Genomic DNA, 17,838 nt, shown 5'->3' on the forward strand with positions numbered 1-17,838 from the left:
ATTTAGAAACATTAAACCTACCATACTCACTTTTCATTACCGACAAATCTTTTTGCAACACTTATAGCTCCAAAAGAGCCATTACAATCAGTTAGATAAAATGTAATTAACTGAAGCCCACATCCTGGTGACCTGTAGATAGCCTTGTCCCCATTAGCAAACATCAGCAATATCCAATCTAAAGCGCAAGTCTCAATTAGTCTACAAAGCATCGAGGCTTCAGTGTAGACTTCAAACACTTCAGCATTATGGGGGGAAAAAAGCTGGAAAAAATAAGCCAAGCAATTACACAAAACGTAGCAACATGTGCATCACAGAATCCGCGATGAAAAACAGATTTGGTTACCACTGTTGAATTTTCATCGTCTGAATCACTGAATGAATAAAAGTCGGGGCACATTTGAAAAGCAGAGAGGAGAGAGAACGTTCAGTGAAACAGAGAAAAGGAGGGGTGGAAAAGCTAGCAGGATGGGAATGGAGAGGGACTTGGAGCGATAATGACAAGGCAGGCAGGAAATGAGAAACGCCAAGCAAGAGTCAAGTAGACGCTGCCAGGTTTGTGGTGAAGGCCCAGGTGGCACAGCGGTGCACAGTTAAAGCTAAGGACCTCAGCAGAAACAGGAAGCCCTTCCCTGGCAGTGCACGGCCTCACAATGGAGTTACATCACAGGCCCAACACTGAGCAGCATTTTCAACAAGTGGCTGAAAATAGGCTGTGACTCATACAGCAAAAAAAGAAAATAAATAAAATATCATTTCAGTCACAACAGCAGGATTAGCCAGTTAGCATCAAAGCCTGTTTTCAGCGGTTTTAACATATTTTACTTTTCATTTGATAGAGTTTTGTTTGGTTTCTAAATATTTGCATTAATGTTCATCTGAAGTCTTCTCTCCTCAGCTGACTCGCTCTGACATCATGTGATATTTGAGTGTCTTCGACTTTGTTTTACACCAAGTTGAACATGGGGTATTTACAGTAAAATGAGCAGAGCCTGACAGATACAGGGCCTTGAAGCTATTTGCTAAGTTTAGAGTGAGATTGATGAGCGACATAAAAGGGAGGCAACATAAAGAAGGCATGAGCTGGGGGCCCTGGGATCGGCCGTCTTTGATAATGAGTGGAGCCGAAAGTGAGACGCACACAGCTTTACATAATTGAATGACATATTGTGAAGACAAGCTACGGGGGAAACATGAGATAACCTTCGCCTTACTTCCCATCGGCTGCAGAGCGCATCAGCTGACCTGTTCGGAAAGAAGTCTGCGCCTGCCACATTCGCCCGTCTGTGGCACTGGTACCACTGGTCCTATAGGGGCTGCTTCGGGTGGTTCTCAGGGTCCACTCACCGCTTCATCTAGGAACATTTCTGTTTTATCCTCTTTTGGGTTAGAATAGTCAAGTCCTACTGAAGGGGGAATTATGCAAAATATGTTTTTCTCATCAAAAACACACCTGGAGCCGTATCTCGAGGCACCAGCGCATGTTTGAGTAATCTTTGAATCTTACCAAGAGGCATCGCAGCGGCAGCTCCCAAAAAGCTTCTCGTGAGGTCCTATCAGGCTATCAGGAAGCTGAACTCCCTCCCTTCCCTGCCCTCTCTGTGCTTCCATCTCTCACCCACCACCCCCTGCCCCCACTAAGGGCTTGAGAGAATATTTAAATTCTTATGAATCAACTTTTGAATCTTGAATCTTTGAATCTACAGTATGTATTGGGGAAAATCTTTCCTCGCCTCTTGATCTCTTAAGCTTAATCTCTGCATGTACAAACTCATGGGCCAATCACTCTATTGAAGGGTTTCCCCCAGAAAATGTGTTAGTTAAGGTGGTGTCTGTGGAGCAGGGTAATCTACGTAAATCAAGTCGATTAATTAGAAATTCATGTTCATTTTCCTATATATTTAAGTCTGTTTATCACATCTGAGTGTCAGTAACCGAACAGATGGCCATTTTGTTTCACTGTTTTCCCTGCCGTCTCGAACAGTTAGCCTCTTGCCTTCAGTTTTATTCACAAAAATGCAGAATAAAAAGGGAGTGAGTGTTGCAAATAGGCCATTTAATGATGCACTTTAGCCGCCAGTGTTAACATGGAACACAGGTCTTTTCTTGGACGTATGACCACCGCCGCTGTCTGTTAGGGGGGTTTTGTTTTGGTCACACTAGTTCCTATCTCAGCCCTGCATTCCCACAACAATGCATGCCTCAAGACAACACAATGCTGCTATTCTTAAAACGCGTAGAAACACGGCACTGTCCCCTTTGGGTCATTTCCTGTTGTATGGGAACGGCAAAGCAAGTCTGCAAAAACACTGTCATGTAAAAGTCATGGTTCGATAAAAAGCTTCCAAAATCAAAAACTGTTAGGGCCTTGGTCCGATTTCCACTAACTTCGTTCCAGCTTTTCAGTAACGCACCAGTGACTAATACAGGCCATGTCTGCAGTCTGTCATTATCCGGCTGCACAGATCCGAGCATGTCAAGGAAATGGTAAAGTACAGGGCTGCTGGAGACATAATGACAGGCGAAAATGAAGTAAAGCCAGGACTTTAGCTCACACGAGCTGGAGTGTGTAAAGATTATATTGTGCAAAAGAAGATATTATAAAAATCAATAAGTTTGGTTCATGCCATTTCTAAGTAAACGGATATTTTGATTGGAATGAATAGTGAAAACACATGTGCAACACTCGCCTCACACTTCAAACTGCTCGTGCCGTAAGGCTCAATAATCAGTGGCTCAAACAGGTTTGTAAACCAGAATGTTAGAATGCTTAACTCTGTCCACTATCTCCCCTCTGCCCCCTCCCACTAACTTTATCATGTACACCAGCCATTCCCAAAGTGCGGGACATCACGACCCCGTTATTGATCCGAAAATATCCCGGGGCCCCCCCACTTATAATAATTTACTCTATTGAAAGTTGAAATGTTGTCATTTTACAGCTAGAATTACATGAAAAACAACATCTATAGTGACTGTAGCTAAATACAGATTTTACCACTTTAGCAAAGGACTGTTACTGAATGCAGGAGCAGAAACTTTACTTCTGTATCTCTGTCAGCACAGTGCACATTTAGAGAAATGAAATATCTTGAGATGAGCTTGGATTAGGACAAAGTGCAATTTAGTATTCATGCCACAAACAAGGACTCTGGGACAACCGAGTGCTGGTGTGTCCCTGAACATAGGAGTGTGAACAGCAAATCGGTGCAAATAATCCAGTCCTAGTGGTTTGCACTGGCTATGCATCATCTTGGGACTATGAGCAGTTCTTGTGTCAGGACCTTTTCCAGGATATGCTGCTGTTGAGGGGCTAAGCTGCTGGTGCACAAGAAGAAAAACTCATATTTAGATTTAAAACTAGACAATTGCCAGTTTTTGGTTTTGTGTGATGAAGCTAAAGAGAGCAGTGAAAACAGCCACTTGAAAAACAATTAAATGTTTTTGCTTTAATTCTTGTTTCCAAACAATATTGCATAATGAGAAAAGTGAAAAAATGCTGAATAAGCTTTCTAGCCTACTGAAACCATGCTGACAATACTAACAAATAGGAATGTTGTAAGTAGGACTCTGCGCTGCAGCGTTGCTAAAAGCTCCTGACCTCAAATTCTCTGCTCATTCAGAGTTCGTCTCCTTCAAATCTCCAAACAAAGATCAGTCATTCACAGGGCAGCCGAACTAAATCAGAGCACCGCAAGCTTTTTCAGTCATGACTCAAATGTTCCAGGGCAGCCATACCGCTTTCAGCTTTCTATAAAATCCACAAGTTTTTTTGACAATGACTCACTCCTTGATTTATTGCGGCATGGTTTGTCTCTATATTATGCATAGGAGAGTGGAGCGCGATGGGGGCAGGGATGAGGGGTCTCTGGCCTCATGCGATCAGCTGTGAATCATCTGCAGCCAGCTGACTTCCTGGAAGGCTTAGACCTGGGCTTCCACACACGGACAACTTTGGCGCCAACACGGTACGTCCACGGAGACTGTACAGAAGAGCTTTAGGAACAAATTGATCTGGGCACAAAGAAAACTCAATGGAACCTCCCATGAATTCTGATGGTATTAAACGGAGTTTGAACGTAAAACCATCATATATAAGCTAATTTATAAACGTGTATACAAGTCGGTAGTGCCAGGGACTTGTGAGCTAAATCAGTCAAGTCCAAATTCGAGTCCTCTGGCCTGAAGCTCAAGTCGAGTCAGACACAGGGGCGGATCTAGAGGGGTGGCACGGGGTGGAAGCTGTCACCCCTAGTAAAGGTCTTGCCACCCCAGCTGCCACCCCATTGATGTCATGTAGTGTCTCACATCTGCTCTAAAAGCTACTCGGGTGCTTCATAGGCTCACTCTCAGTTAGTACTTTTTTGACAGGACAAAGAATTATAACAGCTTTAGAGCTAAATAAGGAGCCAGGTGCCAACTCCTGTGGCTCCCAAGATGATGATTTATTTATTTATTTTTACAAAAGTTTACATTTTATCCGAGTTAGGAAACCCCCTACTTATATTATGGACAATGCTACTATTTTTATATAATTTTAGGAGGCTCAGGCGGCATCTAAATGGAAAAATTGACTTGCGATCAAGGAACCCCAGAAATGATCTCTGACCCTGCTTGCCACCCCGTGATTTTTTTTCTAGATCCGCCCCTGGTCAGACGTCACTGCCCCACCAAAAATCAAGAGTCAGAGTCTTGTCCCAAGTCTTCAGTCTTATGTCCACGAGTCCCGGCAATAGCTTGGAAAACTGTCGTGTCTCATGCTGCACATGATCACCATCTGGTCAATGGCTGCAGTAACAATAAACGGTCATTTTTTGCTGTTCTTTTCTGAGTCTCATTCTCTTTTCCCTGCTCTGCCCTCCTCTACGGGACAGCCACAGGAAAGACCTCTCTCGTGGTCTCATCAGTGGATTTCTTAGAAGCTCCGAGCGAAGCGGAAGAGCTGGCGTCTGATAACATCTCAAAGACACAGTGGCATGAGCTACAGCTGCCATCCAAGGTTACAGAGCGCACCATGTTTCCAGCACGCCGACTTCAATAAAGATCGCTGATGATGGAGCGCTTGGAAAATGGTCATCAAGTCATTGATAACATGTGACTTCAATATATTTGTATACAAGGCCTTACAAAGCAACAGCAGCAAGAAAAGATTAGGGAAAACCGAATTTGGATTTGGTATTTTCACAGTTAATGATATGCGATTGGGTGACTTTCCAAACTTATTAATGAACCAACAGCGGTCGACACACTGTCTCTTTTTTTGTTGCTTATTCATCCTCATTTTCATATTTTGAGAATATTACCGAGACCCCGCCTGCCAAAATATTGAAATAAGTATTTTTGTCAATATCGCTGTCATGATTAGGCCTCGCTGTTGTGCTAAAAACATGTTGAATTTCAATATAGTGAAGCAGGGAAATATTCTGTGACAAATTAGTTTGAAGATATTATTGCAGACCATTATGTGTCAATACCCCTTGCTCTAAATGCACTTAACCATATAACATTTTTTCCCCGTCGCCGTCAGACTCATGAACAATTACGAGACCTAATAACTCAGTACAGACTGTAATCTGCTCTATTGCACTATGTGGTAAGTCCACACTTAGATCCGCTGCTGTCGCTTTATACACCTACACAATATGTAAATCCAATCCCGTTGTTGCCGTCTTACCATATTTTACTTCTAACTTTTTAATCTTATTTATTTTAATATTCTGTATGCATGCCCCAATAGCCCTACCGTTTAAAGTTTTATAGCTTATTTTTTATCTTTTTATTAAGGCTGGGCGATATATCGATATTTAAGATATCTCTATTTTTTTAATGAGATATGGAATTAGGCCATATCGTGAATATACATATTTGATATTTCAAATTCAGATATTAAGTTATTAAGTTAAAGGGACAAGTTGGCCATTTTATTGTCACTACTGCCACCTCAGGACAAACGTACCTTCTATATTAAGCTCGTGCATGACGGCACTTCAGATCCGAAGCAGCAACGTTTTGAGCGCAGGATTTTAGAGGCAGTTGTGGTGAATATGTCTGGGCTCATTCTACACATTAGGACATTGTTGGAGCAAATAGGGGGAGGAAAAACTCTGTATAGTCCCAAAAAGAAACAGGTAATCTCAAGATGATTAAAAAAAAAAAAAAAAGGCTTCTTGTTATCTCTTAATATATAAATGCGGCCCTATTTTATTTTCTAGGCTATTTTTATTGACTATGTTTTTTATTTTATTTAAATGTGCACCTTACAGAGCTTTGTTATACAGTGTTGTGTGAGTTTTCAATAAAACTGCTCGTATTTAGCGTTGACTTAACATTTCATTTCACAGCTCTCACTTTGCGGGAAAAAAAATTGCGATATATGTCGTATATCGATATTCAACCAAAATTTATCGGGATATGACTTTTAGTCCATATCACTCGAACCCTTCTTTTTATCTATCTTCTATGTTTAATGTTGCACGTCTTCACCGAGAAAAAATTCTAGTTTGTGAAGCTGTTTACAAACAATGGCAATAAAAACTATTCTGATTCTGAAATGGATGAAGCACAACAACACAATTGTTTAAATATAACAAAAAAAATGCAGCATCTATCATATACTGAACGATAAGTCGATAGAGTTATTAGCGTTTGTGACAGGCCTAGTAATGATGAGTGAAGTTACATATATTATCAAGGAATGTAAAATTAATATTTCAAGCTAAAATTAAAGTAGTGAATCTATTTGGAATGGTTAAGGTCCAATATCAACTTGGAAGAAGAGACAGCTGGTCATTCAACCAATGCAAGTTCACATCAAAAGTATTTTAAATTCAATACTCTAAAATTGGAGCAGCACAGCATAATGTTTTAATCCAAGAGCTCGCTATGTAAGTTGCATAATAACAGTCACAAGGGTTTTTTTTTTTCTCCAATATTGCGGCGCGCTTGTTTTCACCCTATTCTCAGAAATCCATTGGTCTTATCTGCACTCGCAAAGTGAATCACAGCCAAACAGGGTGCGCATACTCCCTGCTTTGATAGATCGTTTTGGAATAAACAGTGGTAAAAAAAAAAATCCTGACATATCTCAATGTATTTTCTGCATGTCCTTTCCTGTACTTGCAAAATCAAGAAAATAGTTATTGCTGAAGAAACAATGCAAGGCTTTTAGCGAGAAAAAAAAAGTCACTGTTTCGAGATGCATTTTAGGTAATCAAACCCGAAGCAACCATTTCCGAGAAGAGTTAGAAACTATGCACTGCCACAAAAAGCAGCTTGTTGATCGCTCCATAAGCCACTTCGCTTTCCAGTTACATCATAAGGAATTCCCTCGGCTCTTTCACAAAACCCAAACAGGCCTGGAAATGGACAGGAAGACAACAGCGTCCTGACCTGTAAAGAAGTCGCCACTTGTTGCACACAGGCTGGTTTCTGTTCTCCATGGAGAACAGTCATGAGAGGTAAGCAGATACAATCTACCCCACACAACATCTGCCACTATATTACACTCGCTTACCTGAAAGTACGGCCTAGTGCTTTCACGTTTACTGAAATTAAATCGCAAAACTAATGTAAAAATCAGCAGCATTTCAGAACAGGAGGCAGATTACAATATTGCAACTGCAGCTTTGTGCAGCTCTGATTAAAAGTGTTGCTATATTCAACACATAAACGAGCAACAGGGTACAATTAGACAGTATGGAGTACAAAAGCCATACTTACCAAGCTAAATATATATATATAGTATAAATGTATTACACCTTCTTAGCCAATAGGAAAAGTAGGCTGGATATTTTGATTGATAAACTTTTGAAAATGTTAAAATCTTGAATGCACTGTTGTTTATTGCAATGCTATGTCCATGTAAACATCATCTAGAAGTTATTTTGTTTGAGCAAATGTATATTACCTGTTCACAGTGACTATACCTTTGGTGGTTTGTAATGATGACATACCCACCCAGTTGTATTCTTTCTTTATTCCCCCTAAACGGTAACGCAAGGCTGAAGCCTAATGCGACTTACTGGTGTTTCTAAAGCACTGAGAGGGAATAGCCTTCTACTGCCTGAGAGAGCACGCGCACATAAAGGAAAAGAAGTTCGCGCATGGAGTTATTAAGTTGATTACCGTCAGAGAGAAAGAGGCAGCCACGCACGCAGCGCATTCTGCACTGGGGAGACGCGTAAAAGAAAACTCCCGCTTGACTACGCGCACTTACACACGCCTAATCTAATGGTTGCACGAGCTCTTTAAATTCCGCACAGCCTATTCTGTCGAGATGATAAACTGTACAGAAAGAAGGGGGTGGAAAAAAAAGTTGTGTCCGATTACTTGTGCTCTACTGGCCGCCGAGCGCGTTTTGGATAATGGCTCTTGTGGTTCTGTTAATAGACGATGTGGTTAGCGCACGTTTGAGAAGCCGCACAATGAAACAAGGAGCCTGTACACACATCACAACATACTCACGTTCTCCGTTATCTCGGTCGGGCACCCACCGCAGCTCGACTAACCAACAAGTTGGACTTCGCATAACGGAAATGGGGCGAAGAGCATCCACATGAAGTCAAAACGACGGGGAGCGAGCAGAAAGTAGACTTGCGGAGAGAGGAGCCAGCAGCGGCAGCAGGCGAGGACGGCTCTCTGCTTTCTCTCTCATGGTGAATGCACGCCTCTTGCCCCTCCGCGAAAAACAAGGAAATGAAAAAAAAAAAGAAAAAAGAAAAAAAAAACTCGTGCACGAACTTGACGCGGAAAAGTGGTGACTCCTCATTTCCGCTCAGCGAAAAGTGTGCGCCGGACAACACCGTAAAGTGCGCAGCCACGAGCGCCTTCAATTTCAAGATAAAAGCGTTTCATTCACTGCCGATATTGAGTTTGTTTAAAACATCTAGACATGTTTGCTACTGTTTCTTATTGGCCATTATTTGATTTTGCTATAAAAACAGCCGTGGATTTATCAGAATGAACATCTTTGTCACATTTTTGTCACTTTTTTGTCCAAATTTTGTCACATTTTTGTCTCTTTTTTGTCTCTTTTTCATTAATTTGTTGTCTCTTTTTCGTCGCATTTTGTCTCTTTTTCGTCACATTTTTCATCAAATGTTTGTCTCTTTTCGTCACATTTTTCATCCAATTTTTGTCTCTTTTTTGTTACATTTTTTCCTCTTTTTTGTCACTTTTTTGTAATTTTTTTGTCTCTTTTTTGTCACTTTTTCGTCACATTTATGTCACTTTTTTGTCCAAAATTTGTCACTTTTTTGTCACTTTTTTGTCTCTTTTTCATCACATTTTTGTCTCTTTTTTGTCTCTTTTTCATCAATTTTTGTCTCTTTTTTGTCACATTTTTGTCTCTTTATTGTCACATTTTTGTCTCTTTTTCGTCACATTTTCATCACTTTTTGTCTCTTTTTCATCCATTTTTTGTCTCTTTTTCGTCACATTTTTGTCTCTTTTTCGTCACATTTTTGTCTCTTTTTCGTCACATTTTTCATCAAATTTTTGTCACTTTTTTGTCTCTTTTTCGTCACATTTTTCATCAATTTTTTGTCACTTTTTTGTTACATTTTTTCTTATTTTTAGTCAATTTTTTGTCATTTTTTTTGTCTATTTTTTGTCACTTTTTCGTCACATTTTTGTCTCTTTTTCGTCACATTTTTCATCAAATTTTTGTGTCTTTTTCGTCACATTTTCGTCACTTTTTTGTCACTTTTATGTCTCTTTTCTGTCATTTTTGGTCTCTTTTTTGTCCATTTTTTGTCTCTTTTTTTGTCCACTTTTTGTCTCTCTTTTTTGTTGCGTTTTCATCTTCATTTTCATCTCTATATTGGCTCTTTTTTCAAGACGCATTGGATTTGGGTAAAGCCGACCTCGAGAAAATGTGCTCGGTCGATGTGGCGGTTAAGAGGTTAAAATATACTTGAAAATGCACCGCTAAAGGTATTTTCAAGTACATGTTCGTATCTGAAATAAATAAAATTATAAAATGATTTTGCCGAGCTCACGTGCATGGAACTATTTTATTAATTAGAAGGCGCCGCTAAAGTTACTGACTGTGGACTGGGGCTGAAAAATTGCTGCACAACGCCACCTGCTGAGTAATGGACTCCATAACACACAGATGCATTTCTACAAAGATGAGGCGACAAAACACACACGACTTGATTGTGACGTTGTTTATTGTATTAAGATTTTAAACATTAGTACATTTAATGATAACAATAAAACATCAAAATAATAATACAGTACCATAAAGTAACACTGCAATTTATCAGTGAGGAATGAAGCTGTCATTTTCTTTTGGTTCATATTTGTACTCTTATTTTCTGGTCGTGGTTTAAGAAATCAGTACCAAGTTTCTTACATTTTCTACAGATTCAAAAGTGTGAAAAGTGAAATGTGCAGCAGCTCTGAAGAAGAAGCCATTGTCAAAAAAGTGATTGCATTGAGATGAAATAAGAAAGTCAATAAAAAAGCCACAATGCACAAAGCATTATCCCGAGATACAAAAAAAAGTGCAATGTTGAAAGAAATAATAAGGCACAGTAAAATGTACATGTTAAAGTGATAAGTCTGTAAGTCTAAATGTTTTACTAAATCAATACATTGCGTAAAATTGACCATCAGGGTTTGAAATTCCATCTAACATAAGTAATATTGATTTTTTCCTTTTTTTTTTTCAATAGGGAGGGGGGAGACAGCTTGATTGTTTACTTTTGAAAGTTTATTCTCACTCTCCTCATTGTGCAAACTAGGAGTGGCTTTCAGGTCCAATCAGAAGGGAGGGGGGAATTTGATTTTTTCACGGTCATGGTCATTTTACCCTCACTCTCTCTTCACTTTGCAATCTTACAGACTATCACTTTAACTCTCAGATAACAACATTGAAAGGAATACCAAAAGGTTAAAAACAGCAACCCGAAAGGCTAAATAGTGGCATATTCTTTGCATTCGATGCTACTGCCTGAAATAAATGGCATCAAATGCTACAAATCCCAGAGTTGGGAATCTGAGGTGAGAATGGAGAACGACAGCGCATCGTGTGGCTGCCGGCTAAAAGGCGCTAAAAATACCATGACATATTTCTCAGGGCAACACACTGTACTCCCACCACAGTCCCCAGGGCCCTTTGGACCATAGTCGGGCATTAGCACTTACACGGCCTCTGGGGTGAAGTACCCCAGCGGTGGGAGCCTTTTGTTTTCATCCCACGTCACTTCTGCTCAGAGCAGGCGCATTCCACGGCACAAGTGCCGACTGACTCAGACACTTTCAACTCTGCGCAAGTCCAGAACCCTCAGGAAAACAAGTCAAGTAGCAGTCGTTTCAGATATTTCTCATTTCTGTTACATTGCAACTTGGTGCACAATTATCATGACACTAAACATATACAATTTAAAAGTTGACAACTATTACAAATATAAAAAGTCAAATTAAGCTGCAATGTAAATCTATCTGTATTGCAGTTTACAAATGTCAAATCCTTTTGCTGTCAAGTTCAAAGTGTTAATCTAGTCCCTGTTGAATTGTGCTGGATAATAAGATTAAAAAATAGACAGATTAGATAGATTGACACTTGACATGAAGATTTTTGATTGGTCCAATAGATCATCTTGTAAAACAGCAAAAATAGGGACAAAACACAAATACAAAGGGTTGAGAATGTGGCAGTAACTTACAATACTTGTACACTAATAAGTGTATGAGTCAGCATAGTTTTTACACACACTGATTACTGGTAACATAGAAATAAAATCTTGAAAAGTAATTTTAATTGGCAATTTAACATTCAGATGTTTGTCTACAGCCGGGCTCCGAGGAGAGCACAAAGACTATGTTGGAATGATCACATCATTAAGTAAAAAGCAAAGTGACAAAGTGGCATTTACTGGCTTTCTAGCCACTGTGCTCTTATTTCCTGTACCTCTCTACCATACCAGTCATGGAGCTTTGAGAAGCAGCCCGTCCCTGGTGAAAAAGGATTTTCCAATGAAGCCCCCCTCCTCCTGGGTGGCACAGGGGGAGCCCTCACCCCGTCAGGCCCTATGCTCATATTAATCCCAGAATCCTCACTGCCATCCCAGGACGCGCAGGACGATGCCCCCTCAATGGACCCATTCGATATGGGGACTGGTGCTTTACTCCACATCACACCATTTTCCCTGGAGTGGGCCTCCTCCAGGGCATTCTTTTGGCCAGAGAAAGTGGATGAAACAGCCGGTGCACTAGAGGCAGATGACAGTGATGAGGAAGATGAGGATGAAGAGGAAGCCCCTGACCGGGAGCGGGCAGCTGGGGGTCTCCTGCCAGATTTGGGCTTACAGGACACGCCGACCTGCGTCTCCTGGATGTCCTCCAGCTGCCGCTCCAGCTCCTTCACCACCAGCCTCATGTAGTCAAAACTGGCTCTGGACAAGGCCTTCACCCAGGACTCCATGGCCGCCTGGTTCTCCGCTGCCATCTTGTAAATACGAGCTTTGGCACAGTCAAATTTTACGGCAAAGGCAAATTCCTCAGCTGATTCACACAGCTCCACGGTGCACCCCTCCAAGACAATGACGCCTATTGGCTCCCGGCTGTCCCGCTCCTCGAAGTAGAACAGCATGTTGCCCTTCAGCACAAACCAGCGGCGGTGATAGGCTGTGTTCCGCTCACCTTTTTTGAACAAGAAGCCGGTCTTGTCTGGAGGTGAGTCACACGTGGCATAGTGAGCCACACTGCGTTCATTCAGCTTCATCTTCCTCTTTCCAAAGGCTGCTTTATTTATCTGTGGAAACAAGAAACACAGCAGTTATCGTCTATCTACATTTATCAACCCTATGTATAAGATCTCCACACACTCTAGCAGCTTTGAATGGCCTCTTTATTTCCTTAAGCCGTTTTAACACTAAGAAAACAAGGCCATCTGGCTATTCTTTTTCAAAAGAATGAAATACTTTGTTTTGTTTACATAGATTATATGCAGCTAGTAGGCAGTATTTTCAGGGATACCGTTAGGCAAGGTGTGTATGAAAACATCTAATATAGCCATTACTTAGCTGTTGTGGAAGAAGGACAATTGGTTGACTTAAGCAGCTAATGTGGATTACGCAGCACACTCACATGCTATAAACCAGGATGCATTGCAGACTCGCTCTATGTAAACAATGGCTTATATTATGAAGCTTAGGGAAATCGACACACAACACTATTATACTTGCAATTTATTTATTTAGAAGGAATAGTGTAATGTTCTCACCCGTCATAACGCGCACTTGTCCTTGACACAGGTCCTGAAACGTGTGGATCTTTCTCTGGAGTGCATTTGCCTAAAGAAAAAAAGCAGGTCCCATGAGGAATACAGTTTGCAAATACCACAAAATCAACAGATAAGATGGATTTCAATACTTTGTCATGAGTTCTTGATACATGCAGACAACATTTTCGTCATGACTGGCTAGAGTAATTTCTATCATATATCCAAGCGGTGTGCGCATCTGTCTGCAATGGCAAAAAATGTGCCTCCATCAGCATTTTAAGTTCACAATGGCTAATGCTAGCACCACTAATCCACTAACATAAAGTTATATAGATCCTACTTACACGCTCCTGTTCTGTCGGCTGACTTAGTATCCAAATGTACAGCCTCACCCTTACAGGAGTCTGTCTTCTTATTTTTTTTAGGCTTGCCTGTTTTCTTTCCTTTTTCCCTTTTCCACTCCTCCCTTCTCCCCGATCACGTGACAGGCAGTAAGTTTGGGACGTCTGCAGTTGTGGACTTCAGTTTCGTGCGCGGGGGTGAGCTCGGCCGGGCGGAGTCGTGCGTAAAGCGGCGCGGAGTGAGTCTTTCGGGTGAGCGCGTAGCCAAAACAGGCGCATCGTCTGTGCTTTGCCTGCGGACACAGCTGCTGCGGTAAAAACCCACCTGCATGAACAGCCTGCAACCTGGGATGAAATGCGTCCATGTAGGCACTAAAACATAAAACAACATCAATAACTTAATAGATACATTTTGGGGGAAAGAGTATTGTGCCATTCAGAGGGGCAAGGTAAGGTATTGTGTGAACTTGTCATATTTTAGCTCCACAGGTCACCAATAAAATATGGCATTTTAGGTTAGACAAGGGATTAAAATGTAAGCCGAGTGGGACATGTGTCACTAAACAAGCCTACATGATCTGCTACTCATCATCCGGACATTTGGAAATCCTCATGGTTGCAACTACATGTGTTGTCCAAAAGGTGGCAGTGTGCATGACAACGCTTCTGTCATCTCTCCCCTCCAGACTTTCTCTGAGACACTTTTGGACTCTATTTTATTTTTAGGCTATATCTAATAGGCCTATGTTGCTTATGAATACTTATCATTGGTATAGTTAGGTCTGGCACTTGGATACCGCAAGGCATTCATCCACACTGCTGTTACAACAAGACTGTAAAGTAACATGTGCAATAACCAGAATACAGAATACATGCAATAATCCCTGTACTTACATCACTTATCTGCGTCTCTTTATCAACCACTTGCACTATGATTGTAAACTTGCATTGCGAAAACTGACTATAACTATATATATATGTTTATAGTCTGTTTACTAATTATTTACTGTTTATACTTTTTGTCCCCACAAAGTCCTTGGTAGTCATTGTATATAAGGTACCACAATTTACTATTTAATTGTTTTTGCTTTTTTTCCCCCCTCTCATTTCCTGCCTATTTGCAACAAGTAAATTTCTCCATTGTGACATCAATAAAGGCGGTCTTATCTGACCTTATCTTATCTTATCTTGTGTTATAGCCAAGTATTATCTGACGTGGCTTCGTTAACAACCCCATGAACTGCTACCTTAACGTGGTGGGGTTGTTTGAGTGCCCGAATGATCCGAGGAGCTATGTTGTCGGGGGCTTTATGCCCCTGGTAGGGTCTCCCATGGCAAACAGGTCCGAGGTGACGGGTCAGACGAAGAGCAGTTCAAAAGACCCCCATGGACGTACACTATACAAGGACCGTGACGTCGCCCGGCATGGCGCAGCCGGGGCCCCACCCTGGAGCCAGACCTGGGGTTGGGGCCCGAACGCGAGCGTCTGGTGGCCGGGTCTCTGCCCACGGGGCCCGGCCGGGCCCAGCCCGAAGGGACGACGTGGGCCCGCCCTCCTGTGGACCCACCACCCGCAGAGGGATCCGTAGGGGTCGGGTGCGGAGAGGACTGGGTGGCAGTCGAGGCCGGGTGCCTCGACGACCTGGTCCGCATGCACAGCTTCTGGCGTTCGGGACATGGAACGTCACCTCGCTGGGGGGGAAGGAGCCTGAGCTTGTGCGGGAGGTGGAGAGATACCGACTAGATATAGTCGGGCTCACCTCCACGCACAGCTTGGGTTCCGGATCCCAACTCCTGGAGAGAGGCTGGACTCTCCATTTTTCTGGAGTTGCCCGCGGGGAGAGGCGGCGGGCTGGGGTGGGTTTGCTCATATCCCCCCAGCTCAGCCGCCACGTGTTGGAGTTCACCCCGGTGGACGAAAGGGTCGCGTCCCTACGCCTTCGGGTCGGGGACAGGTCTCTCACCGTTGTTTCGGCCTACGGGCCCAACATCGGTGCAGAGTACCCGGCCTTCTTGGAGTCCCTGGGAGGGGTACTAGATAGTGCTCCGACTGGGGACTCCATTGTTCTGCTGGGGGACTTCAACGCCCATGTGGGTAACGACAGTGAGACCTGGGAGGGGGTGATTGGGAAGAACGGCCTCCCCGATCTGAACCCGAGTGGTGTTCTGTTGTTGGACTTCTGTGCTAGTCACAGTTTGTCCATAACGAACACCATGTTCGAGCACAAGGGTGTCCATAAGTGCACGTGGCACCAGGACACCCTAGGCAGGAGGTCGATGATCGACTTTGTAGTTGTGTCATCTGACCTCCGGCCGCGTGTCTCGGACACTCGGGTGAAGAGAGGGGCTGAGCTGTCAACCGATCACCACCTGGTGGTGAGCTGGATCCGCTGGCAGGGGAGGAAGCCGGTCAGACCTGGCAGGCCCAAGCGTGTTGTGAGGGTCTGCTGGGAACGTCTGGTGGATCCCTCTGTCAGTGGGGTCTTCAACTCCCACCTCCGGAAGAGCTTCACCCAGATTCCGGGGGAGGCGGGGGACATGGAGTCAGAGTGGACTCTGTTCTCCTCCTCCATTGTCGATGCGGCTGCTCGTAGTTGTGGCCGTAAGGTCTCTGGTGCCTGTCGCGGCGGCAATCCCCGAACCCGGTGGTGGCGCCCGGAAGTAAGGGATGCCGTCAAGCTGAAGAAGGAGTCCTACCTGGCCTTGTTGGCTTGTGGGACTCCTGAGGCAGCTGAGAGGTACCGGCAGGCCAAGCGTGCTGCGGCTCGTGCGGTTGCGGAGGCAAAAACTCGGGTCTGGGAGGAGTTCGGGGAGGCCATGGAGGAAGACTATCGGTCGGCCTCGAAGAGATTCTGGCAAACCATCCGGCGCCTCAGGAGGGGGAAGCAGTGCTTCACCAACACTGTTTACAGTGCGGGTGGGGGGCTGCTGACCTCGACTGGGGATGTCGTCGGGCGGTGGAAGGAGTACTTCGAGGACCTCCTCAATCCCGTCGTCACGTCTTCCAATGAGGAAGCAGAGGCTGGGGACTCGGAGGTGGGCTCGCCCATCACCGGGGCTGAAGTCACCAAGGTGGTGAGAAAGCTCCTTGGTAGCAAGGCTCCGGGGGTGGATGAGATTCGCCCTGAGTACCTTAAGTCTCTGGATGTTGTAGGACTGTCTTGGCTGACACGTCTCTGCAACATCGCGTGGCGGTCGGGGACAGTGCCTCTGGATTGGCAGACCGGGGTGGTGGTCCCTCTCTTTAAAAAGGGGGATCGGAGGGTGTGTTCCAATTACAGAGGAATCACCCTCCTTAGCCTCCCCGGTAAGGTCTATTCCGGGGTGCTGGAGAGGAGGATCCGGCCGATAGTTGAACCTCGGATCCAGGAGGAACAATGCGGTTTTCGTCCTGGTCGTGGCACACTGGACCAACTCTATACCCTTCATCGGGTACTCGAGGGTTCGTGGGAGTTCGCCCAACCAGTCCACATGTGTTTTGTGGATCTGGAGAAAGCGTTCGACCGCGTCCCTCGTGGTGCCCTGTGGGGGGTGCTCCGGGAGTATGGGGTCCGGGGCCCTCTGCTAAGGGCTGTCCGTTCCCTGTATGACCGCAGCAGGAGCTTGGTTCGCATTGCCGGCAGTAAGTCAGACCTGTTCCCGGTGCGTGTTGGTCTCCGCCAGGGCTGCCCTTTGTCACCGGTTCTGTTCATTACTTTTATGGACAGAATTTCTAGGCGCAGCCAGGGGCCGGAGGGTGTCCGGTTTGGGAGCCTCAGAGTCTCATCTCTGCTGTTTGTGGACGATGTTGTTCTGATGGCTTCAACGAACCAGGACCTTCAGCACGCACTGGGGCGGTTTGCAGCCGAGTGTGTAGCGGCCGGGATGAGGATCAGCACCTCCAAATCCGAGGCCATGGTTCTCCACCGGAAAAAGGTGGCTTCCCCTCTGCGGGTCGGTGGGGAGTCCTTGCCTCAAGTGGAGGAGTTCAAGTATCTCGGGGTCTTGTTCACGAGTGAGGGACGGATGGAGCGTGAGATCGATAGACGGATCGGTGCGGCGTCAGCAGTGATGCGGTCGCTGTATCGGTCTGTCGTGGTGAAGAGGGAGCTGAGTCGGGAGGCAAAGCTCTCGATTTACCGATCGATCTACGTTCCCACCCTCACCTATGGTCATGAGATTTGGGTAATGACCGAAAGGACAAGATCGCGAATACAAGCGGCCGAAATGAGTTTCCTTCGCAGGGTGGCTGGGCGCACCCTCCGAGATCGGGTGAGGAGCTCAGTT

At 44.2% G+C, this 17,838-nt stretch overlaps 2 protein-coding genes across 4 annotated transcripts in view; both read right to left on the bottom strand.

The window, feature by feature from the left end:
* Window positions 1–8,706, bottom strand: part of sh2b3 (SH2B adaptor protein 3) — a 33,145-nt gene extending 24,439 nt beyond the window's left edge. The window contains exon 1 of the mRNA XM_079554002.1: window positions 8,464–8,706. The gene's annotated coding sequence lies outside the window, so the exon portion shown is untranslated. The remainder of the gene's footprint in view (window positions 1–8,463) is intronic.
* Window positions 8,707–10,262: 1,556 nt separating this feature from the next.
* Window positions 10,263–13,877, bottom strand: LOC306977275 (sesquipedalian-1-like). 3 transcript variants are annotated; one of them, XR_013793824.1, is made up of 4 exons: window positions 13,576–13,877; window positions 13,232–13,301; window positions 11,465–12,760; window positions 10,264–11,402 (listed from the first exon to the last, which is right to left on the bottom strand). XR_013793824.1 is itself a non-coding variant. In XM_079575512.1 (3 exons), the coding sequence occupies exon 3, from the start codon at window positions 12,728–12,730 to the stop codon at window positions 11,879–11,881; it is 852 nt and encodes a 283-aa protein (XP_079431638.1). In that variant the 5' UTR covers window positions 12,731–12,760; window positions 13,232–13,301; window positions 13,381–13,435; the 3' UTR covers window positions 10,263–11,878. The 3 variants fall into 3 exon arrangements, 2 of the variants coding, with proteins under 2 accessions (XP_079431638.1, XP_079431637.1); XM_079575512.1 differs by lacking the exon at window positions 13,576–13,877 and adding an exon at window positions 13,381–13,435 and having other exon boundaries at window positions 10,263–12,760; XM_079575511.1 differs by having other exon boundaries at window positions 10,264–12,760.
* Window positions 13,878–17,838: the final 3,961 nt, after the last annotated feature.

The sequence above is a fragment of the Gobius niger genome (genome assembly GCF_951799975.1).
Source record: "Gobius niger genome assembly, chromosome: 1".
Lineage (NCBI taxonomy): Eukaryota > Metazoa > Chordata > Actinopteri > Gobiiformes > Gobiidae > Gobius > Gobius niger.

Bases quoted from the DNA above. Each gene is read 5' to 3' on its own strand.
- LOC306977275 (XM_079575512.1), bottom strand. From the start codon at position 12,730: ATGAAGCTGAATGAACGCAGTGTGGCTCACTATGCCACGTGTGACTCA.